The 24,597-nt window shown below is 44.2% G+C and overlaps 2 protein-coding genes across 6 annotated transcripts; both read right to left on the bottom strand.

The window, feature by feature from the left end:
• Window positions 1–368: 368 nt before the first annotated feature.
• TYSND1 (trypsin like peroxisomal matrix peptidase 1) lies at window positions 369–7,171 on the bottom strand. Of its 3 annotated transcripts, none has more exons than XM_072971367.1 (4): window positions 5,998–7,171; window positions 4,129–4,259; window positions 2,912–3,097; window positions 369–1,314 (listed from the first exon to the last, which is right to left on the bottom strand). In XM_072971367.1, exons 1-4 carry the CDS (start codon window positions 7,155–7,157, stop codon window positions 1,097–1,099), a joined length of 1,695 nt encoding a protein of 564 aa, XP_072827468.1. In that variant the 5' UTR covers window positions 7,158–7,171; the 3' UTR covers window positions 369–1,096. The 3 variants fall into 3 exon arrangements, with proteins under 3 accessions (XP_072827468.1, XP_072827470.1, XP_072827469.1); XM_072971369.1 differs by having other exon boundaries at window positions 3,009–3,097; XM_072971368.1 differs by lacking the exon at window positions 2,912–3,097.
• A 2,968-nt stretch (window positions 7,172–10,139) lies between these two features.
• SAR1A (secretion associated Ras related GTPase 1A) lies at window positions 10,140–24,536 on the bottom strand. Of its 3 annotated transcripts, none has more exons than XM_072971370.1 (8): window positions 24,409–24,529; window positions 23,938–24,015; window positions 21,017–21,090; window positions 20,771–20,890; window positions 20,141–20,206; window positions 17,007–17,110; window positions 14,082–14,213; window positions 10,140–12,637 (listed from the first exon to the last, which is right to left on the bottom strand). In XM_072971370.1, exons 3-8 carry the CDS (start codon window positions 21,072–21,074, stop codon window positions 12,521–12,523), a joined length of 597 nt encoding a protein of 198 aa, XP_072827471.1. In that variant the 5' UTR covers window positions 21,075–21,090; window positions 23,938–24,015; window positions 24,409–24,529; the 3' UTR covers window positions 10,140–12,520. The 3 variants fall into 3 exon arrangements, with proteins under 3 accessions (XP_072827471.1, XP_015102165.1, XP_006212941.1); XM_015246679.3 differs by having other exon boundaries at window positions 23,955–24,015; XM_006212879.4 differs by lacking the exon at window positions 23,938–24,015 and having other exon boundaries at window positions 24,409–24,536.
• Window positions 24,537–24,597: the final 61 nt, after the last annotated feature.

The raw sequence follows: 24,597 nt of genomic DNA, 5'->3' as shown, positions 1-24,597 counted from the left end.
GGGCACACAGTGCATGTTCCTGACTCCCAGGGTGGGTCTTAGCTCCTTGGGGCTGCCTTGGCCACATTCCCCTTTGAAATCCTCAGCTCCTATCCACCCCAGGGCCTGGCACAGGCCAGGGCACATCCTGGGCACTCTGTAAATACTAGCTGCCAGGCCAAGACCACCACCTACTGGGGTTTGCAAGCCCACCCAGTGCTGACTGGCACCATGACCAGCTACCCGGACTAGGCTGGCTGGCACAAGAACATCCCATGAGATCACACCCCACTGAGAAAACAGGACAGGAAAGGCGTATTTCTGTGCCCGGTGTTTTCCTATTCCCCATTCAACTCTCAAAACAAAGAAAGGAAAAAGAGAATCAGATATATAGAAGTAGGTCCGTCTCCTGTAGGTCCTATTTATTCCCAAACCCCAACCAGACACATTCTACCCACTCCCTCCAAGATCCCTGAGGCCCATTTTATGGGCTGGAAAATTAAGGCACCCTGTCACAGTGCCCCTGTAGGTCAGGACACCTGACATATGAAGACCCCAGAGTCCTGGCTTTCAAGGACTCCACCTCCCCGCTGGTCTAGCAGAACAGGAAGGCGCTCTTTCCTTTACCTCTCGTCTTCAGAGTGGGGCCTATCTGCCGAGGTTTTCTGAGGAAGCCCCAGCGCTCCGTCAGCCCAATTCTTCCCAAGAGTAGAGAGGAGCCAAGGCCTCAGGGAAGCAGCTGTTCCAGGCAGCCAGTGGCCATCAGGAGACAGGGAACAGACTCAAAACCAGGGCTTCCAGCTAGCATCTGTCTGTCAGGACCAGGGCTGTTGTACGGTTGTACTGGGCTCCACAGGAGGGAAAAAAACAGAGCTGAGTCTAGTGTCGGGGGCAGAGAAACATGGGGGCTCAAGAAAGCACCCCAAAATGGGCTGCCAAGTTGGAGACCCCTGGGGACTAAAGAAAAATTTGACCCAGACTCCAGAGCTAAACAAGGTGGGTACGATGGAGAGGCGGCCTGGCTGGGGCGAGCCACGTCCGGGTCCTGAGGCCGCCAGCATCAGCACTTCCCATGGCATAAAATGGTTGCTCTTGTCTCCAGAGGGGTGACACAGCTTCAGAGTTTGCTCCGTGGGGCCTCTGCCAGGGGCCGCTGCAGCCGCCACACCACCCTCACTGGCTCAGCAGTGTGGTCCAGCTGGCGGAGGCCACCCAGGTCCCCGGTCCGACTGTACCGCTGCAGGGCTGGCTGGAGCACGGTAATGGGGATGCTGAAGTTCAGGTGGGGGTAGGTGGCCCCTGTGTTATTGTCCCGGGTGTTGCTGGCAACGATGCCTGTTGAGGGGTCAGAGAGGAAAAGAAGGTGTGAGCCAGGGGACAGGGAAGGGAGGCCCACCTCCATCCTGAAGGCCCTGGGCCTGCTGGGGGCTTGCAGTCCCCTCACAGTGACAGATTCCAGGCTTCCTTCATGGACACAAGCTCCTCACACCCCAGTCCTCCTTTCTGGCTTTACTTTCTCCCTGACACTGTCAGCATCTAACATACTGTGTTTCACTTATTTTGTTATCTTTGTCTCCAACTAATGTCAGTTCCAGGAGGGTAGGACTTTTGTTTTATTCATGCAGTCTCCCCAGTACCCGCAAGGTGCTCCAGGCTCATCTTGGATATTCCCTGTGCCAGCCCTGGAATCAACCAGTTCCTGGTTCCTTTTATTAGAGAATGGCTCTTAGAAACCAAGATTCAGGCTCTCGGTGTAATCATTGTAACTGGGGTGTCACCGCTTCTTGCCCCTCTCAGCAGACCGAGCTAGAAGATTATACTGGTAGACACATACTAATTCAGGCATACACATGTCTGTATTTCTGTATCAACTTATCTGTATATATAGTTTTAGAAGTCAGCCAGTATATAGGAGAGAAATGGAATGCAGACTGGGACAAGTGTACCTAACTGTATTTCAAACAAATCACATAACTACACTGAAGGGGAAGGGCAAGAAAGGAGCTGACCTAAGAAACTTTGGAAAACACGGTTATGATTGGACACTTTAAGGCTAAAGATAAAAAGAAGTGTACATGCTCAAAGCTGCACTCCAGTTGGGAAATCTTTTTCTCACAGGGGTGTGGGTTAGGAATTCTGGAAGTACTTTATTTGTACACTACAGTGGAAGAAATAAGTAAATCCACTGTAGCTAGCAAGAGCAAGGCAGGATTTCTCACTTTGGGAGGAGAAAGCGGTCAGAAATATTCCCTTAGGGGGAAGGCTTGCATGAATTGTGTGTGCTGGACTGAAGGTGGAGGTATCCACGTGGACTCACAGTTGGCTTTTTTTTTTTTAAATAAACAGAACTTTTTTTTTTAACCCTGAATTGGTTACCAAATTTTTAAAAACTGAAAGATTTAACAACCACATATTTAAAAAAGAAAAAAAAAAGGTTCACGGCTTCTTGTGAAACTTTGGAGAGTCAGCCAGGTTTGGCCCACATGGCTCTGTAATGAGGCAATAATGCACTGGAGCTGAGTGGTGTTCACCCCAGTTCACCCTTGACCCTCACTCACTGCTATCTTTCCTCACTCACTCACCCATTCACTCTGGCCACCCAGCCTCTGTAGGCTTTTGAGTTTGTGACCCTTGGACTAATCCAACTCCTGAGTTTCACAAATCAAATCAGATTAAGTGACTTACCATAAGGTTGTGCTGTGGCTTGGTGGCACAGAAGGCAACAGAACTCAGATCTCTTCCCTCTAAGCTCAGCATCCATCCCTCTCCACCCTCAGCAGCACAACCTTGAAAACCTTGGCTAACTACCTGTGGGCATAAGGCCCACCAACTTTCCAGAGGGTAGCTCCCAGGTCTGGACACCAAATGCTCACTGGATGGGACTGAGGCTCTGGCAAGGGGAAGGCTGGGAGAGAGCCAAGGAGCTGGTTACCCAGGAGGTCCCCGGAGCAGGTAGAGAAGAGGGGTCCCCCGCTGGAGCCGCCATGCACAGCACACGTGGTCTGCAGCATCACTGGTGTGCCATCTACCTGCACCACAGCTGACAGGATGCCCGAGGTCACTGAGGGCCCACAAGCCTGGCCGAAGACGCCGAAGCCCACCACACTGACTGCCTCACCTGTCAGGGAGGGAAGGAATGTGAAGGTGGGGACCCTCCTCAGTCTGGCAGGACTCATTCCCCAATTCCATTCCTGCCCTCTCCAAAGTGCCAAACCCTCTGCTCTTTGAGTTTCTGCTCAGATACTCTTGCCTCCAGAGAGCCTTCCATGAGTTCCCCAGGACCTCCACCAAGCTCCCAGCACTGTATCTACTCAATCGCCTCTTCTCAGCATCTGGCTGTTCTCCAGCCCTCCTTCCCCTGCTGGACTGGGTAGTCACTTTTTAGGATTCCTAACACCTAGCGAGGTGCTCAATAAATATTTGTGGAATTAACACCCATCTCCTGGGACTAAGAAGTCTGTGGGTGAAAATAAAATGGTGATAATGGCTATAAGGTGTCCTCCAGCTTCCCTCACCAAGTGTTTTACAGGCAACATCTCCTCACAATGCCCAGGAGTAGGGAGCATTATCGCCCTTTTACAGATGTGCAAACTGAGGCAGAGAACATTACGTTGCTGGTCCAAGGACACAGGGCTAGTCACAGGCAGAAGAGATGCCAACGCAGAGAGCTTGTCATCCCTGTTGCCACATCACACCACATCCACAAAATGAGACCTTGGGTACTTCAGTGGCAGCATCACAAAACCTTTTACTCAAATCATGCCATTGGAGCCTCAAAAGTACATCTCTCAGACCAGCCTGCAGTGTTATAAGGAGCCCCCTGGGCCCAGCACCTCCACACTCACTGCCTCAGGGCCTCAGGAAAGAGGTGTCCTCACCCTTCAGCGAGGATTCCAGCCACCCGTCACCCCTCAGGACCCTGGGCATGCTGAGCACAAGCAGGGAGTCCTACAAGAGCAACTCCAGCCAAAGCACTGTAACCAGGGTGCTTTCATGCCAGCTTGATGGCACCCTGACTCATTATTCAAGCAGGGGGTGGGGGAAGGGAGATGACCTGGAGGACTGGCCCCAATGTGCAGGGTTAGCGCGCTTAACACTGACTTCCTTCCCGAGGTTCGCCCCAGACCAGAGGGCCCCTTTGGCCTTTACCTTCATGGAAATGCTCAGCTGGCACAGGTATAGGGACACCATCTAGGTCCTCCTCCAGGCTCAGCAACGCTATGTCATAGGGAGATGTCTCCTGGGTGGCAAATACCACATGTCCCCAGATTATGGCACTCCTGCGAGCAAGGGAAACAAAATGACAGGCTAGCTTTCCAGAACTTTGGCACTGGGAGGAAACTAAATAATGAGTGATAGTAAAAGTCATGGACCTGGGACTCAAAAGATTTGGTGCCTGCCCTGAAACCTACCAGCAGACAACTCTGGGCATATTGTTTGTAAACCATACTGTGTTGTTTCTCAACAGTAGAGTACTTCTACATAAAGCTTGCTGTACTTCACCATGATCATAAACCCCTGACACCTAGGGAGCACTGTGGGCCAGGCCTGGTGTCAACGTTCCATGGACATCATTTCATTTAGTCCTCACAACAGCCCTGTGAACTAGGCACTGGTATTATCTCTAGTTTAGATGGCACATTTGAGGCCCAGAGAGGTTGAGTAATTTTCCCAAGGTCACATAGTGATAGGAGCCAGGGCAAACATTCTAAGCATTTTCCTTTATTGCCTCATTTGTTACCAATAATCCTGTCAGTTGGTGGGGCGGACATGATACGATTTCATCTCTCTGGGTCTCTGTTTACATAAATGCTAGCACTCCTGTAGCTCTTACTAAGTGTCAGGCTGTTTTAAGACTTTATTGTGTCAACTCAGCTTAGACAGATTAGACAGATCAAGCGTCTTCCATAAGATTATACAAGGGCTTCCAGCGACCCACTCTGCAGGGGTAGTTTCCAGTTGACCCAGTAGGTCTCCTAGAAGCAAGAGTATGTGGGGTGGGGGAGGGCGGAGGAGTGAGGAATTGGGGACTACACACAAGAGGAAAATTCTCGTCATCAATCATTCTTATAAAGCCATGGCTGCCCTGTTGGCCGCCAGGGGCGACTTCCATGTCAAAGGTCTGCTGGGTTAATGTCAAAAGTTCAGTAGAGGCATTTGGAAATGCCTGGGCTGAGAGGCTGGGTTGAGTCAGGTACAGGAAAACACCAGGCATCAGGTGCTATACTGCTTTGCTTTGGCCTAAGATAAGAACCTGAGACTACAGAGGGAACAGAAAGAACACGTATTATAAAATCAAGCCAGGAAGCCAAGGCTGCTGTCTCCATTGTCAGAGCAAGTGGAAGTAAAGAACTGCAAGAGTGCTTTTCCTGCAGAGGGAACAAATGACTGAAGTCCCAACCTGGCTGCTGGTATCACCCAACTACTGTTCACAGTGTATCTACCTGCCTGGGTCTCACTCCCACATTCTAATTTGGTGGAACCCTATATGTGTTAATTCTGATCCAGAAGGGAAGTTCTGGTTAAGATCTAAGATATAAATCAAGTAAGAGTAACAAGCCCCTCTCCTAACTCCAGGAGGGCGGCATCCTGGGACCCTGGGACTTCCCTACTACCTTCAGGGGAGAGAAGGCAGGGTTAGGAAATCTCCATTCAAAAGGACTACTTGTGGGTACCAGGCTAAGACAGAAGTTGCCTAGAAGGAATTCAGACTGGGAGAGGGAGCTCACAGATGCCCAGACAGGAATGCTGGGACACCCCACAGTTCCCCAACCCAGGGTTTGGCATCTTGCTTAAGCCCCATTCAACCCCTACCAGGAGGCCCAGAACCTCCTACTCCGGGGTTCTAGGTGCCTAGGATGAGGGGAGGGCCACAGGTCTCTAGCCACACTGCACCGCCAAGACATGAACATGAAGCCAGAAGGCCTCCATAATCTTCAGGATTATGACCTGAGGCCTAGGATACACAACGGAGACCTGGTGAGGGGGTTGGAACTTGGGCAACCTTGCAGGCCTTACTTGGGGGTGGTGGAGCGTACAAGGACCTTGGCCGCCTCCCGAGGGGCCACATGCCGGCAGGTCACCACGACGCGGGGCGCCACGGCCACCCCGGAGCCCCAGACGGTACCGCACTCCACAAGCACGGCCGCAGCTGCCCACGGGGGCCCAGGGTCTCGAAGGGGCAGGCCCCACGGGGCCCCCATCTCGTGCGGTAGGAGGTCGGCCAGAGCAGCGGCCCCTGGGAGCAGGTGGCAAAGAGCCGCTCGAGCAGCGCAGAGGACAGGGGCGGCGGCGCAGAGCAGCGTAAGGCCCACCCACTCGCGGGCCTTCCAGCAAAGGGGCGCCGCCACCAGCGCCACCAACGCCCCTGCGGGCCGTGCCGCAAACACGCCGCCGCCCTCGGTGCCCGGCAAGCAGCGCGCGTCGGTGAGCAGCAGCGGGCCGGCAGAGTTGCTGAGCACGCCGCGACTGAGCGTGTTGAGAAAGATGTCCGGGCAGAAGGCCCCGAACGGGGAGCCGCAGGCCAGCAGAGGCGCACCCTTAGGCAGGGCCCCGAGCGGCGTCACGGCCACTACAGGCCCGCGTTCTTCCACCTCCTCCTCCAGGCTGGGCCGCACACGCAGCAGCGCGAACCAGCCCAGAGCTCTCAGCTGGTCCTCCTCCTCCGACACCTCGTCGTCCGGCGCCACGCTCGCGAAGCGCCACTGCTCGGCCGCCTCGCCGCCAAAGAGGCGCGCAAAGTGGGCCCGGAAAGCCGGGCAGCTCAGCAGCAGAAGCAGCTCGGCGGAACGCGGAGGCTGCAGCGGCCTCCCGCGAGGTGGGGCGTACCGGCCGGGCTCCGGGCCGGCGCACTGGGTCGTGCACAGCCCAGGGCGGCTCTGCTCCGCGCGGCTTTCGGGGTTCGCAGCCGTTGGGCCCCACTGCACGTTCAGACGCAGGTCGTCACCGCAACTGTCGCCGGACAGGAAGGAGGCGCCGGAAGCAGTCAGTGCCCCGCTGCCGGCTCGCAGGAAGGGAGTGAAGATGCCCCCGTGGCACAGCACCAGGCCCGGGCGGCGGCTCAGGATCACCCCGCTGCAGCTCCACGAGCCAGCCTTGGGCCGCCCGGCCCGGGAGGCGCTCACCACACAGCCCGCCTGCTCGGCTGCCCTCATGGCGGGCCCCCACTGCCGCCCCATGGCCTCTGGGACGGCGCACCCGGGGCTTCCCGGAGAACGAGCGAGACAGCAAGGACCGCGGCCGGGACCCGGGGACCCCACGCAGCGCCACCCAAAGCTGGAAGCGAGAGGCTCAAACACTGTCTCAGGTCTTCCTCATCCGGCCGGATAGGCTAAACCCCAACTGGCCCGGCCCGATTGGCTGGGCTTGAGGCCGAGTTCTGATTGGCTGCTGAGGCTGACTCCGCCTTTCCCCGCCCCAGATGGTTCAGGCCACCTGTGCAACGTAGAGGGAGAAACGGGACTGGTTGACAAGCCCCGGGAGAGTAACAGGTGGTGTGTGGCTTTACTCGTAGATAGGGGGGGTGCTGGTCCCTCGGAACCTAGACTCGTCTCTGTTCGCTCAGCTGCAGGAAAGGGAACAGAAATGAGCGCTAACATGGCTATATTGTCCTGGCAATGACAGGATCTGTCAGTTATCTGCCCAGGTATAGGGGACATCCAGCCTCTGATCCCTAGGATAATACAGGCAAGAAATCCTTGGCCTGATTTAGAATTTTAAAATTTTGTAAGTAAACCCTACAGCAATTCACTAGGGGGCATGTAGCCCACAAGATTACACCTAGGGTCTTATGATGCCAAAGCCCCACACTGCATATCCCATGGAAACTGTATTTGCTCAAATAAAATTGCCCTTTAAAACTACGGTGAACATTAGCTGAAGTAAAAGTTTTTAACTACGCAACTCTATAGTTTGAAGTATGCACATTTCACATAATGACATGTATAACCACCACCCAGGATCTATCTTAGGTCAGGGGTCACTTTTTCTGTAAAGGGCCAGGTTTTGTGAGGCATATATTCTGTCTCAGATAAACAGCCCTGCTGTTGTAGCATGCAAAAACTAAAGGAATAAATAAAACTTTATTTATGGATCCTGAAAATTTTCATGTAATTGTCATATGGCACAAAATTGCTTTTTTTTTTCTCACAGGCCATACAAAAACAGGCAGCAGACCAGATCTGGACCACAAGCTGTAGTCTGCCATCCCTGATCTAAGCTAACATAAAACATCCATACCTTTCCAAGGAGTCTCCCTGAGGACAGAGGAACATGAACAAGTATGTTTTGGGGGGCTGCAGGATATCCCTGAAACAGTCACTACAAGCTAGACATTTTACAAAGGTCTATTTATCACAATATCACTTAAGTACACATTAATTCCACTAAGATTATTTTAGTATGTATTTACCCCAGCATTAATGAAAAAAATTCAGTTACTACTTAAATTACATAAACATTCTGCCTCAATTTTTTTTAGTAAACTAATGCTACTTGGTGTATGCCCAGCACAACACAGGGTAATGCTCACAATGCTTCCAGTGACACAAACCTGTTTGAGAAAGGGAAATGATCCATTATGGTATGAGACAGGACTGAAATTAGCAGACTTCCCATAGCACGTACTGTCTTCTTTTGGTTCTACGACACAGAAGATGGCTCAATCACAGTAATTGTTTCTTATTCTCTAGAGTCCCGTGATTCTCCCTTAATGATGTTTAAGCCTCCAGCATGAACTGTTATGTGTCATATTTTTCTGTGTTTATGGCACATCACAGTAGAGTCCCAAGTCACAGCCAATAGCCAAGGTGAGATGCCCCTGAGTGCTGGCCACGTTGAATTGGCCGTTAATTTTCATGTTCCACTCAATGACACAAACCTATATAAATGAAAAGCCCATGGCATCATTTCACTGTAATGGGGACATTAGTTTCAATCACAAGATGCCTCCAATAATTTTAATACTCAATCAAAAAGAACCTGTTTTGCTTCCCATCCTATTTTGTCCCAATATTCTGGTTTTAGAAACTCATTTGGGGTTTTTTTTAAGCAAGGCTTCCTACAAGCCTAATAAATGCACGAGCACAGGTTTCATTCCTTCCCCTATTTTGCCAAATGTAGCATTTAACTCAATTGCTCTAATTTTATATCAAGTGATGAGTGAAACCACAGCGAAACTGGAAGCAATCTTTGCTGAGTATTTTTTTCCTTTTAAAAAAAAACTGAAGTGTAGTTGATTTACAGTATTATGTTATTTTCTGTTGTACAGCATAGTGATTCAGTTATACACATATAGCCTTTTTCACTGTAGGTTATTACAAGCTATTGAATATAGTTCCCTGTGCTATATACAGTAGGACCTTATCTATTTTGTATGTAGTAATTTGTATCTGCTAATCCCAGACTCCTAATTTATCCCCTCTTCTTTCCCCTTAGGTAACTATAAATTTATTTTCTATTTCTGAGTCTGTTTTATAAATAAGTTCATTTGTGTCATTTTTTTAGAGTCCACATGTAAGTGATATCATGTATTTGTCTTTCCCTGTCTGATCTACTTCACTTAGTGTGATAATCTCTAGATCATCCATGTTGCTGCAAATGGCATTATTTCATTCTTTTTTATGGCTGAGTACTATTCCATTGTGTATATATACACAATTTATTTATTCAATTATCTGTCAGTGGACATTTACTTTGCTTCCATGTCTTGGCTATTGTAAACAGTGCTGCTATAAACACTAGGGTGCATGTATCTTTTTGAATTTAGAGTTTTCTCCAAATATATGCCCAGGATTGGGATTGCTGGAGTATATGGTAACTAGTTTTTTAAGGAATCTCCATACCTTGCTAGCTGTTAATATGAGATTTTGTTCAAGTCAGCCATGTCCATCCTGTTGCAGAAGTGACTACCAATCCTGGGACCACCGCACGTCCCAAAGCTTTCAAACGGTAGTAAATTTACTACTTTTAGGGCAATGTGTGAACTGGCCTAGCTTTCCCCCACTCCGCCCCATAGCAAAATTTCTCTCACGTCCATTGGAAATATTTCTTTTCACAGGTAGGGAAGAACTTTTGCTTCCCTGCGCCCAATAACAAATGTCATAGTATGTTCAAACTCAGAACAAATCAATGTAAAAAAGAAAAAAAAAAGAGCAAGATAGTTAAGTTTATTTTAACTTTTTATTAAAACGCTTAGGATACAGACTGACTTTTTTTTGTAAATGACTATTTAACTTTTCCTGAAATAGGACATATATGCACTCTGATAAAACAGAATGGAAAGTTTCAATTCATGGGAGTTCCTGTACAAAGCTCTGATCCTAACTGAGCCAAGCTCGTCATAGCTGTTTCTTTCCTCTATCTTAATATAGGAACTGTGTTTTCTGTGGGGCAAGAAACAGACAGATGCCACTTGATTTTTTCAATCTTGACTCTTTCTCCAGTGGCCAAAATAAACCACTTTCACAAAGAGCTGCCTGGTGCAGAATCCATAGTTTCCTAGCTTGATACAAAGTGATTGGGGACTAAAAAAAAAAAAAAGGACCAAAACAAAAAAAAAAAGAAAACTAACACTAAAGCAATCATACCCCTCATGTCTCTGGATAGAGAAGTATGGGTTACCTTTTAGCCAAAGGAAATCAAAAGTATGCAGGTTAACTACCTAGTTCATTCACCATTAGCTAGATTTGTTAACTTAAGGCTTTAACCCCTTTCCAAACCACCTATGCTTGCTAATAAATGAAAGGCATGCTCTTTCCAGCTTTACACTTCATTGAGCCTCTGCATCTGATACCTAGCAGTGAAAAAGTATGCTTTCCCAACAGGTCAGTACTGAAGACTAACAATGGGAAATCCAACTAAAGAACAATACTCTCATCCCAAGAATATGTTATCCACACTTTCCCTGCGCTCACACTAGAAGAATCCACTGAATTTAGTTCAATCCTCTGCATATAAGCATCGTCATCACAACTTTCAGTTTTGAGGAAAATAACTCTCATCTTTCATTAAAGGAAAAATGAATTTTGAAGATATCCTCCCAGCTTAAGACCATCTCCTATCTCCTCATCTATTACTACAAGGGTAGAATATTGTTAAGATCATGAAAATCCAGTTTCACACATGGCATTAGGAAAATGGAATGCTATAAAAATAACCTTCGTCACTGTACTTGGGATGCTGAGGCTTTTATAATGGGTGCTTACTGACAAGCGATGCTGGCTTAAAGGGAACAGCTCTACACAAAGTTCTTGGATTAGAGTTTCCCCAGATTATTTCTGGACTGGAGAAAGGCAATTTCATACTCCTCTACCCCCTGCTAAAAAAACAAAAAAATCTGGAAAAGCTACAGATGTTAACCTTTACACACCAAAAATAAACTGATAACCAATAAAAAGACAAAGTTCTTGAAGAGTCCAGTAAGAGACCAAATTCTGCAAGTGGCAATTTTAAAGATCACTGAGTAAATCTTCCATATATTCAGAAATGCTATAATACCAGATTTTTAAATTCTCAACTCAGAGAATTAAGAGCCCTTAATTAAGCTGTTAACTTTCTCCTGTGTGACTCTCCTATTCAGAAAAATTTCCTCTAGAATCTGCAAAAATGACAGACACACCTGCAGTGTGTGACAATGTGGGAGATGTTCTCAAACCTTTTATGAGGCGAAAGTCACTTTTACAACTGAAAATGAAAATGGTGCTACAGAGAAAAACGAAATTTTACAACTGCATAAAAGCAAAGACTGGCTGAAATTTGTAACTTTTTAAGTAAAAATAACCATAACCCACTCTATAATTAAATCCTTTGCAGTGAACAATCTGCTAGACATGCCACAATGAAGTCTGATCCTAGCCTGCCACAATGAAGTCTGACCCTAGCCTGCCACAGTGAAAACCAGCCTCAACTGCGAGGCCAGGGTTCTGCCCTCTCCTAGCTCCCTGTGCACAAGGTGGTGCCACCTCACACAAGGCAGTCAGAGACAGGGGGGCTTCCCTCACCAGCCTGCTGATTCAACACAAGTAAGTTCACTTGACTGAGCTCTGGCCTCCAATGTGTATCTGTGCATAATTTTATGAAGTATCTAAATGCCATTCACTAGATTAAAAAAAAAAAAGGAATAGAAAACTCTGGACCAAGTAAATTGTGAACTCAAAAAGTTATTAGTAGGGATACCAATTACATTAACAACACTTTCTTTAAAAAATAGAATCACTTTCTTTTGAAATCAACCACAGTGGTGAGACGTGTTTTTCTTTCCAGGTGCCCCACGATGGCACACAGCTTTACTCGGCAAATCCTGCCACCTTCCAAGTCCTGGGATGCTGACCTGCACCAGCACGTGGGGCAACGTTACCTCCCAACAGTGTGGAGAAGAGCACATGTCACCACTGGGCGATGAGAGAGCTGACAGAGACTCTCGGCTTCTCAGCGCCAGACATGGTTGGAGAGCTTTCCTTGTTCTATTAGAAAAGTTCATGAGGAAGCTGTGAATAGGATCAGTCCAGAGAAGTAAAACTCTTTTATTTTCACTGTCCAAACATCAGTCAATGTACTGAGAGAGCCAGCGGAAGCCCTCGCCATAGCCTTGCCTCTTGAGCACACTGCACATGAACACTTCCATGGGGCGGGCATTCAGCTCCTTCAGGGTCACATTCCCCTAGGGGAGGCAAAACCAAGAAAGGCCCGTTAGCGTCTCCATGGTGGAAAAGCTTGAAAGGATGACGACAAAAATCTCATTCTCCATTTCTCAAAAGTAAATTTGGCAGGTAGCAATTACAGAATGTGGTCAAGGCCACACAGATGACTTCCCTAGCGTTTGGGCTTTCAGGATAGATAAGCAGTTCTATTCTCAGATTCTCTCTCTCGTTGGAAGAGCCTTTTTTTAAAAAAAATTTTTATCTTTTGTTTTTATTATTTGTATATATGTTTTGTACATATTTTTACTGAATTAGAGTCAGTTGACAATGTTATGTCAATCTCTGGTGTGCAGCATCATGTTTCAGTCATACATGAACACACATACATTCCTTTTCATATTCTTTTCCATCACAGGTGGAGAGGGCGAGCTGTGATGCTCTCTACTCTGCCATCTTGGCACCTCCCCTGAAGAGCCTTTCTTTGAACACACCAACATTCATCTGGAAAGCTATGGCAGCAAACCAAGAAAGAGGCCACTGGGGCCCAGAGAACCAGCATGCTCTTTGATGGACAAAAGAAATTCAAGACTTTTTTTTTATGAATAAGGATATTCTCATTAACCCAAGCATTCAGAAATATACACTAACAACAGGTTATATCAAGAAAATTAAAACTTCATGTGTGTGTAAGGGGGAAAACTAAATTAATTAGAGGAAGCATTTTCAGAAAGAACTAGATAACTGAGAAGAGACAAGACTAAGGAAAAGTCAGAAAGTTATAGATCCCAGAAATTTTTTAAAAATTAAATATGCCCAAACTCCAAGCTGAAAAGACCAGGATTGCTGTTAATTATAGCTGATCTAGATTTTCTCTCTCACAAGCATACTTTTCTGCAACAGCATTCTCCTTCCTACTGGAGACAGCATAACCTACTGAGCTGGAAAACTTGGGTTCTATTCCTGGTTTTATCACTGACTTACTTGCTGTGTAGACCTGAACAAACTTCTCTCAGAGTATTCTCATCTTCAAAACAGGGGTAGCAATCCTACTTCTCTAGCAAGGAGCACTGAGGATAATCCAGGACTGATTTCAGTGCTTGGCAAGTGGTATAAATGATCACTCTTCATAACTGAGATTTCCAGTCAAGAAAAATTTCTAACTAAGAAAGCCTCTTTCAAAAGCGATTTCTGAGAACTGGACTTGAAAGATAGAAAATTCTCAAAATGATTAAGTTTGCCTTTTCTACCATTTCCTTCATCCTCGTATACCTGAGGAAACTCTCATTAGAAAGCAGTTAAAAAAGACACTCCTGCCTTCAGAGAGCCCAGAAATCACCTCCAGTAAAACGAATCCTAAGCCCAGTTAAACTTCTGAAAGACAAGTAAAATCTAGGTAGCAACACATGAATATTTCAAAAGCTGCGAAGTTCCTTTATAATACACCCCCTGAAGATCTTCTCTTACCTTTCCTGTGGTCTGTCCATAAAGCCCAAATATCTCACGGAGTTTTTCTTCGCTGATTGCATCTGTTCTGTCAATTTTGTTACCCAAGATAAGGATTGGCACATTGGATATTGTTTCATCAGTCATTAAAGCCTAAAGACAAGATAAAGAAGAGTTAAGTGAAGCATCTATAGAAGCCTACCAGATAAGGAAAACAACTTTGAACTTCAGTTGTCTGTAAGTGAAAAATCTGCTATTTATACTTGAGTGATTAACTGAAAGTTAATCTTGACATTATATAACACCTTTAACATTAGGTGAAAAGCCCTTAAAATTACCTTCACATTAGTAAAAATCCCCTAACAGCCTCAAGACAATTACAACTTAAAGCTGTGTCTCTTTACAAGGCAGCAGAACTGCCCAACCTTAACTCTGACCTAAATCACTCAGTCACAGGCCATCCTCAGCTATCTATTGAGCACTGTCCTAGAAGAACGAAGCTCTGGCTACAGAGCCTCAGAGAGGAACTGCAGGAATCCCCAAGTATTCACTAGATGCCCCATGTGTGCAAAGCGCTCTCTCAGACACTAAGGAATACAAAAGGAAGGGTACAGCACATCCCCGGCTCCAGAAATCCCCGCTCTATGTTCATCTGTCAACAAAGCAAGGCAAGTGGATGATTAAATGTCACAAGGAACAGAAAGAGAATATAAATATTAAAATACATACAGGAAAATGTGGGCTTGAAGAAAATCTTAGCAAAGACATGGAAACTAAACTGGACTCTGAAGGAGGGGCTGGATTTGGATGGGAGAAAGGAGAAGGAAGAATACAAGCAATGGCGTTACTGTAGGAAAAGAATTCAGGAAGCCGCATGGAGTGCCGCCTGGATGCACTACAGCATGTGCACTGACAGGTAGTGACAGAATAAACGCGCTGGGAAGAGATGACAAACATTATGGTGCCAGTCTCAGAAATTAGCCGCAATAGAGCCTAAAGACCCCAAATCCAGAAATTATTGGACAAAATCTCTACTTTTAGTACAATGAATTCACAAATAGTATCCATCTGTGGTGCTCAAGTAAGAGATGATGATCCAGCCTAAGATAGCAGCATGTGGATAGTGCAGCAGGAATTTCAGAGAAAGAAGTGAAGAGACTGATGTCTAAATGATAAGACAGATATAAGACAGGGGTGAAAGCCAGTAGAGATGTCAAGCCTGGGAATCTAGTTCTCACTGATGGGAAAAGCTAGAAAAGGAGAGTAGAGTTGAAAGGATAAAGGGGAACCTACTCTGAGCACCTTAAGTTCTCGGAAATGTTAGACAAAATCAGAGTAAGGATGTCATTCATTCATTAAATACTAACACAGTGCCTACTATGTATCTGATGCTTTGCTAACTACAGGGGTTTCACCAAGAAATAAGACATGGTCCCTGCCACCTAAGTTCACAGTCCAGTGGGAAAGATCTGTAAGAAAATCAGTAAAGACAGCAGACATTGATAAAGTGGAGAGTCTAAAAGTCAGAGATCAGGGAAGGCTTCCCAGAAGTGGTCATACCTGAACTCAGATCTCTTAAAGGACATCTCAAAATTTACCAGCAAAAGGGGGTAAGGGTTAGGTGAGAAAACCAGGTAGATACAGTCACTTCTGCATACTTAAGGGAGGACAAGTTATTCTCTGTGTTTGGAATGTAGTTCAAGGTAGGCAGCAGAGAGAAAAGAAGTTGGAGAAATAGAAGACTGTGAAAGATCTTATGTGCTATGCAAAAGACTGGATTTTACCTTACAAGTGGTAAAAGATCTATTAAAAGATATTAAGTAGGGCAAAGACAAGTCTGAGAAAGTTTCTTCTAGCATTATAGTATATGGCAGGGTGCTAGTGGAGTCTACAGTAATTCACTGCATGTCCAGGTGGATAATGGGGAAGATGAATAGTTCCATTCTGGGAGAACAGAATTGGTAGGGAGAGTTGTCTAATAAGTAGCACTATGTATGAGGCTGGAGCTCAAGAGAGGTTTAAACAAGAGAAATCCATTTGGGAGTCACTGGCATGTGGGCTGCAAATGAAGAATAGGAGAAGCCTGGACCAACCTGGGAAGAAGTACAGACCCTGGGGAGCACCAGGGTTTAAGGGCTAAGCAGGGGAACTGATGCTCATGAAAGAGTCTGAGCTGTATCTGCCAGAGAGTGCACCAAAACCAAGAATGAAAAGGGGAGTTTAAAGAAAGAGAATGACCAGTGTCAAGGGGTCACGTAAGGGAAAGACTGCCCTGGAGGTGATTCTACATGAGAGTAGAGCTATAGATTCAAGAAACTTACTTACAAATTGAGACAGGCTCAACCTGCCAGGGACAGGAATGCAGAGAGACAGTTATAAAAGAGAAAGGAGAGGCACAGGATAACACAGGCAACATTATAGAAATTATCAAGCTAAAAAAATGCAATGTTGAGAAAGGAGAAAACCTGGAGTGAGTCCTAGCTACCAAACACCACACGTGACGGAAACTAAAGACTGAGACCAGACTGTTAAGGTGTGGCAAGTCACTCAGTGCAAGTGTGGGCAGGCACAACCTGAGAATGAAGACTCAGAAGTGTAAAGAACTCTAATATCTCTAGGTTTCACTATGCCAACACTTCATAAAGAATGACCATACATGAGATGAGAAAGGGAAAGACGTTAATTATGCTGGGGAAACAGGCATTAACTGAGGAGTGTCCTGAGCAAACTGGACATAGAGTCTCCCTGTGATAAACAAAATAAATTTATTCGTGTTCAAGCAGAGTTTCCTCAGGACATTGAAAAGTACCATCTCAGATTTTAAACACTTTCTTCTTGTAACCAGGACTTTCACCAAATGTTAACTGGAATGATTTAAGTATTGGCACTACTGAGCTGTATGCCTTAAAAGAAACAAGCCAAGAAGAGAAAAAAATATAAACATACATTAAGCTCAACTTTGGATTCCATGAGTCGAGGATGATCTGCACAGTCCACTAGAAAGACAATCCCATTAATTGCTGGTAGATAATTTTTCCAAACTCGACGAGCTAAAAGACAAAGTTTGCAGTTGCATCAATTTAAAAAATATATTCTGAAAATGAACAACCAATGGTCTATTAAGTAGGCAAATCCTGGCCAGTTTCAATAGCATTAGACTCCATATAGATCCTCCCAGTCTTAGCCAGTCAGAATAGAAGGTATAAACTGATGGTCCATGAACTGAATCTGATTTTTTTAATTCAAAAATCAGGGTTTTCTGCCTGATTTTCTGAAAAACTGCAACATCCGGCAATTCCATGCCTATCTATCCACATGCGGGACAGATAATCACCAGCTGGAACTGAGCGGTGGCTGCCCCTTTAGATGAGGTCTGAGTTCTCCAGTTTGCCAAAGTTTCTACCACTCCCTGCTGTCTTATACCCAATTTCACTCATTTATCAGGATGCAGATTACTTGTCCATAAAACTTTAGTCCCAAGTTAGTTCCCAACTAACCAATGTGCAAGTGTACTGACTGTCCATTCCACTCAGCCCTCAGGGAGACTGAGCTTGACAGGTGTTTGAAGTTTCCAGGCCAATTACTTCAGTCTCCTCATTTAACCCCATGTGCCTATAAATTTTATTTTTTGTTAATGACATGATAATAGTTTGGGAAGTAAAGCTTTAATTGTATTATAATTTCTAAGTCACTCATTTCTAGTCCTTTCAATGGGATGATTAAGGAAGCATCTCTACATCAAACATTTAACAATGACTCCCTCTGAAGAGTGGGACTGAGAAAGAGAGGCTGGGGGAACTTGCACTTTTTCCTTTCACATTTGTATACTGATTGTATACTGAATTTGTTACATTGTGCCTGGACTCCTTTTATAAGTTAAGTTTTTTAAGTTATTAAAAAAAAAAAAGGAAACGTCCAAATGTACAGCATTTTAGGAAGGCAGCTATGTTCACCACTATACCACCAACGCTAAATGTACAGCATTTTTAGTAACTTCTGTAAAAGATCAGCAAAGTTATGAAAAAGTGTTTCTGTTAAGTAAATCTTTCTCAGTCAAACAAAACAAACTATGTACAGATCTTTCTCAACTTACAATGCAGTTATGTCCCTATAAATACACCAGTTGAAAATATCATTAAGTTGAAAATGCATTTAACACACCTAACCTACCAAACATAGCTTAGCCTAGCCTACCTTAAATGTGCTCAGAATACATCAGCCTGCAGTTGGGCAATATCATCAAACACAAAGCCTATTTTATGATGCGTTGAATCTGTCATGTAATTTATTGAATGTTGTACTGAAAGTGAAAAGCAGAACGGCTGTCTGGTATGGAATGGTTGTAAATGCACTGGTTGTTTACCCTTGTGATCACGTACTGACCCGGGGCTGCGGCTGCCCAGCATCACTACAGACCGTGGTACCATACATCACTAGTTGAGGAAAAGATCAAAATTCAAAATCTGAAATACGGTTTCTACTGAATGTGCATCACTTTTGCATCACTGTAAAGTCAAAAACTCTTCAGTGGAACCATCATTAAGTTGGGGACCATCAAGAGATTTCCCTTCTCACTCTATCAAAACCTGAAAGCTGAATTTATCACACCAAATAACACAAATTCCCAGTTCAGGTGTCTAAAAACTCCTACTCCTTCTGCATTCTCCAGATGGTCTCAGTTTACTCTGTAACTGCATTACCTCTGAAGTTAAATTTGTAAGCAGTTACAAATCCTTTTGAAAGAAGCAGAAAAGATACCATCCATACACCCATTCCTCCCCAAATGAAAATAATACAAGCTCACTATAGAAAAAAAGGAAACAAGTTAATCTATATCTCTCCATCAAAACACAGCTGCTGCTAATATTTCTGTAAATTTTTGTTCAATCTTCTTTCTGTATAGGTATTTTGCATGAGTGATGACACTAATATATGATTTTGTAGGATGTAAGAATTAAATGAATAAAATAAATTAACTATACATTAATGAAATCATTGACTATAAAATTATTTGGATCTCTAATCAACCGTTTGGCTAAAATTATTTCAATGATTAAAATTACCAATATTCTATTTTTTTAACTAAACTTAAAAAAAAAACCTGTATTAGATTCAACCTAATAACATAATGCTCCAAAAGGAGACTTCTCAACTCAATAACAAATGAGTAAACCTGACAGAATCTCAACAGTTTCTCTTTTCTACCTTCCCAGAATATTTACCCCCACATCTTAAATGTTCTACTTCTAAGCCTAGAGTCTTGCAAAATGTAAAAAGAGTGTTCATCAGATGAAGATGTCCCATTCTGCATATGTCTAAAACACCGGATAGGAATCTGGGAACCTAATGGATGCAGCCTTACTTTTTGAGTAAGGCAAAAAGCACTGGGAACAAGAAGGCAGAAGAAAATGTGCCACTAACCACCCCAGATAGGGAGAGTACACAAAATATCATTTCAGATCACAGCAGTCACAAATAGTCACTGTACTAGTTTGTAGCTTTTGACAAATTTACAATTACTTACAAATAATTTCCTACATGTTTACATTCCACTGAATAAAGAATACAAAAGAGACATAATTAAATTCACTATGTGATACTGTACTGGTTCTTGTTTAAGAGGAAAAATGATATTAAGGAGATTATTAGAACAAATGACCAAAAAGAGAATATATACTATACAGTAGATAAATAAAACTTCCTGAGCTTGACACCTACTTAGATTATATAAGGGAATAGTCTTGTTTTTAGGAAATATGCATTAAAGTATTAAGGAGTAACAAAGCATGAAGAACTCACAAATAGTTCAAGAAAAATTTGTATTAGCATGTATTATATAGAAAGGGAGACTAACCAATTTGAGCAAAAGTTATAAAGGAGGAGAGTTCTCTGTATTATTTATGCAATTTTGGCAAGTTTGGAATTAGTTAAAAATAAGTTAATAAAACAACTCCATTAAATAAGATCCCAATCCTAAATGCAAGCAGCTTACAATGTAAACATGACACATTGCTTTAAAAAAGAAAGGGAACAAAATGAACCATAAATTAATACTACTCTTTCACAGAAACATCTCTTACCTTGCTCATGCCCACCAAGATCAAAAGTTGTAAAAGTCATTCCAGCAATTGTCAACTCTTCTGATGCTGAAAAATAAAGGAGAGAAATAAACCTCTCCATCCAACAAGGCCCAGCTATCAGTGCTGTAATCCACTACAAATGCAAAACCTGGGGGAAGATATAGCTCAAGTGGTAGAGGCCATGTTTAGCATGCACAGGGTCCTGGGTTCAATCCCCAGAACCTCCTCTAAAAACAAACAAACAAATTGCCCTCCTCCCAAAAAAACACAAAACAAATGCAAAACCTAATGAAACTTTCACTTTGCATAGAAAAGGATACAAGGCTGAAAACATTCTTAAATTATTCTAAAAAGCCAAGTCTCTTTTTCTCCAAGGTGTTTGCTGGTCCTTAGAAGTAGATTTGGGAGATGTGTCCCATTACAGGACTAGAGAGAACAGATAGTGACAAAGTTCTAGAGGTTTAGATTCATGGGTATGTAACCTGAGTGTGTCCTATATGGAATTTTTTTCAAGTGAGCTGTCTTTGGGGGCTACAGTTAATAAAAGAACTGCATCAACTGGGGATTCACCCTCCAACCCTGACACTGACCCTCAAATGTCAAAAGGTCACCCAGTATTTTCAAACCTACTTGGATGTAGTGTTGGAACATGTTGGCCCAATCTGTCATCTTTGAGCATGTGTAGAAGAGTGGTTTTGCCTGCATTGTCCAAACCCAAAAATACAAGTTTTCCAGATTTCTTGTAGAGTCCTAAAAGAGGGGGGAAGACATTAACATAATTTGCTTTCTACACACCAAAGCTTACTCATATTTAAACTGTTTGAGAAAATGCACAAAGTTTGAAACCGATGATATATTTCAAGAAAATGGCTTTACCTAGGAACTGGAGCACACTGCTGAAGCCATTGTAGATCCACTCAAAGATGAAAGACATTATTAATGCTTACTACCTGTATAAAATAGGAAAGCAGCACACGTTAGCTTTCTGAATGCTAGTACAGTTCTGAAGAAGTTAACTCTCATTCCCTGGCCCTGATGCACATTTACAGTCCCATGTTTTGAAGTATAAGAAAACAAAGGATTCTGAACCCTAGAGGGAAGTCTCTGGGGTCCTCAGAGCTGCACAAGCTCCTGGTTTTCTAACAGTTTTCAATCTATGATACTCAGAGGACTAGGAGTTAAAGATATACTTTCCTCTTTTACTGTGTGACTCACTCCTTCAAGCAGCTGCTCATTCACATTCCCTAGATACACCACCGCTGTCTACCAGTTAGCAAAACTTCTAGGAAATCAGCCCCATCAATCATCTGGATCAAAATGTCACACTGATGTATTAAGTAGAAAGCAAGAATAAAAGGCATATTAACCTATCCTTGTAAACAGTTCTAAAAAGCAAAGTCACCAAAATCCTATACCGGCTGGCACAATTTGCACTGCTCCATTTACCAATGCTACCTCTTCTTCAACAGTATTTGTTTAACCCCTCTTACAGATATGGGTCTCAACTTAGAAAAAGAGATGATATCACTATATTGAAGAGCCATGAAGAAATAAGAGAGTCTTATAATGTGAATAATCAAGACCTAACTCATTCTACAAATACGGATTTTCTTAAAATAAGACTACTCATTCGGCGCATAGATGTAGGTTCCTAGCCAAGTATATACCTTAACCAGTACTGTTATTAACATCACTTTCCCTACTGTTTCCTGTAAGTCTAGACAAAAGATGACCCAAAGCTATTAAAAAGTCTACATACCTTGGAAATAAGTAAGAGGAGCTCTGAATGTTAAGAAGGTAGGCTCTAGAGCCAATGGGGGGGGCCTTGGTTTCTCAGAGTCAGCATTTCCTGATTACACTGAACCTTTGCCTCAATATTTCAGATTTGGTGCAGAAAAAAAGAACAACCTCCCACTTTCACTCCTCTCCATCAGCAAGAACACATGAACACAAGACTTTATACTTGATGGGACCAACTGCTATCAAACAAAACTTTCATGAAGTTTTTTCGAAAAAGTAAACCAAAGTTTACTGTAAAAGAGTTAGCCACAAAAACCCACCTATATTCTTCATTCAAAGAATGCTAGATGAAGAAGAGATTGAAAAATGGAAACACTATATATTAATATATATATAATAAGGGTTTTGGGTTTTTTTTTTTGCCATTTTCAGTAACATCAAAGTGTATTTGCCAGAAAGACCAAATTTAGCAAGCTAAATAATAGTTTTGTTGGGAAATTCAGTCTCTACTTTAAGAAATCCAATGACTTAAATACAATTACAAAGTTACTGTGCTTAAGTTTCCACTGTAGGTAAGTAAAAGAACAGTGTGCCTCTCCTCTGTAACCCCATCAAACCAGTCATCCTTCCCTATTTTCTCAGTCTACCACTTGAAGAAGCATGGCTCACCTTTAGAGAGCACCTCTCATCAAGGTCACTCCTACTGATTTGGCCTTTAAAATCCAACACATATATATTTATTTGTACTACACTGGTTTGCAGTCAGTACTTTATAGACTCGTTGTAAAGTACTACATTATTTTAGAAGTATTCCCAACTAGGTAAACTCCCCAAAAGTGACAAGGGGAAAAACCCCATTTTAAGGAATTTTTCATGGTTAACTGAACTACTTTGATTTTCCAATTTATTTTCCTTTGACATCCCTGCTTTAAAAGTCCTATAGTTCTACCCTCCAAATGAATCTATGGAGAGTGCTTGAAGAAACTCTTCAGGTGATGTTAAAAAATTATAAAAACTCTTATTAGACCCACAGAGTGCCATTGTATTGCCACCCAAAGTTAAGGAAATGGCTCTGATATCACCTTCATCCTTGAGATCTTAGGCTGTATTCCTCATGAATAGTTTTTCAGTTTATCCAGTGCCTGCATATACATCTCATTTTAACCTCACACTAACCCCACAGGTAGAAATCCCTGGCCTCATTTAACAAGATGAGGATGCTGACACTCCTAGATTAACTAGTTTAACCAAGACTGCTCAGCTGCAAAAGTAACAGTGCCAGGATTTAAACTCTCCTCTTTTAATGCAAAAGCCAAAGCTCTTCCTGTTAACATCACATAAAATTCCAGTGCAGATCACAAACTACTTAAAAAAAAAAAAAGCTTCCTTAAACCATCCACTACACAAATGATAATCTAAAGTTTTCTTCCTTACAACTCATCACAACTTTTGAATATGTTAACAACTAGCATTTTATTTCTTTTCTATCCTTGATCCACTTTACCACTTTATGGCATCTTACGGCAAATTAGACTACTGTAAAATTTAAGGGCTCTACCAACAAAAGCACTGCCAAGATACCCAAAACTAAAACTTGCAAATTTCAGGACTGGCTGATTCAAATAAATAAAAGGAGGAGCACTAGGCTGACGATTGGCCAAACCCCCCCCCCAAAATCTATACATCACATCTTATACATATTCGTGACTTCTTACACATACTCAGAGCAACTTTGAGACATCATTCCAGACAGGCCTAGGGTAGCAAGCGTACAGTTTTTAGCTAAGAAACTCTGCTTAGCTGCAGGGTTAATGTCAAAGGTCAGCCCCATTGCAAAACTCCGTAAAGCCCCCTGTCACAACCTAAGCAGATACATCGAGGTAAAGGAGAAAAGACTGGAGCGAAGGAGAACACAGAGAATTTTTCCAAGCACTGAAGAGTGAGGGAAAGGGGAGGGGAGGTGGAAGGAGAAAATATGAGGTTCGACCCAAGATATCAGAATGAAAACACACAGCTGAAGTGGGGGTGGGGCGAGCCCTGACTAGGAGCAAGGAGACCTGGTTCGAACGCTCACACTTGCTATCTGCGGGGCCTTGGCCAATTCACTGTGCCTCGGCGGGCCTTAGTCCCCGAGTCTGTAAAAAAAAAAAAAAAAGGATAATCATCAAGGACTCCAATCCACCCCACCGAAAGGTGTGAGGCTCACCCCATATAGAGGGGATGTGAAGCCAATTAGTAAACCGGAGCGCACAGAACAGACAGGAACACTGTTATCGCGCCCAGCAGCTGCAAGACCCCCGAGCGGAATGCAGATGGACTCGAAACCCCAGAGGCCGGCAGGAGACCGAGCAGACCTGGCCGAGCCGGCCCGTCCCCGCCCAGAACAAGCCCCACGGCCCCACAGAACCGCCTGCGTGTCACTTCCCCCTCCCAACCCCGCCTGTGCCGGCCTCTGCCCCGGCCCTCGCCGCCAGCAGCCCTAGCCCCTCCGACCCCGCTCCCTTCGTCGCCGCGACCCCGGGACTCACGGCCCACGGAGCTCCTCCGGCAGCAGCGGGCGGCTTGGACCCTCCCTCACGGCGAACAACCCAGCAGCACCCGGGACCGCCAGCTACTCGCCGGATATACGTAACACTCCCTCCCCAGGGTCTTCCGGACGTATGCTGGCCCCGCCCCTTCGTGGCGTCACGGCGCTTTGCCTTTCGGTGCCGCCCTAC

Source organism: Vicugna pacos, chromosome 11 (assembly GCF_048564905.1).
Source record: "Vicugna pacos chromosome 11, VicPac4, whole genome shotgun sequence".
Classification (NCBI taxonomy): Eukaryota; Metazoa; Chordata; class Mammalia; order Artiodactyla; family Camelidae; genus Vicugna; species Vicugna pacos.
This window is presented reverse-complemented; position numbering and strand designations above follow the sequence as displayed.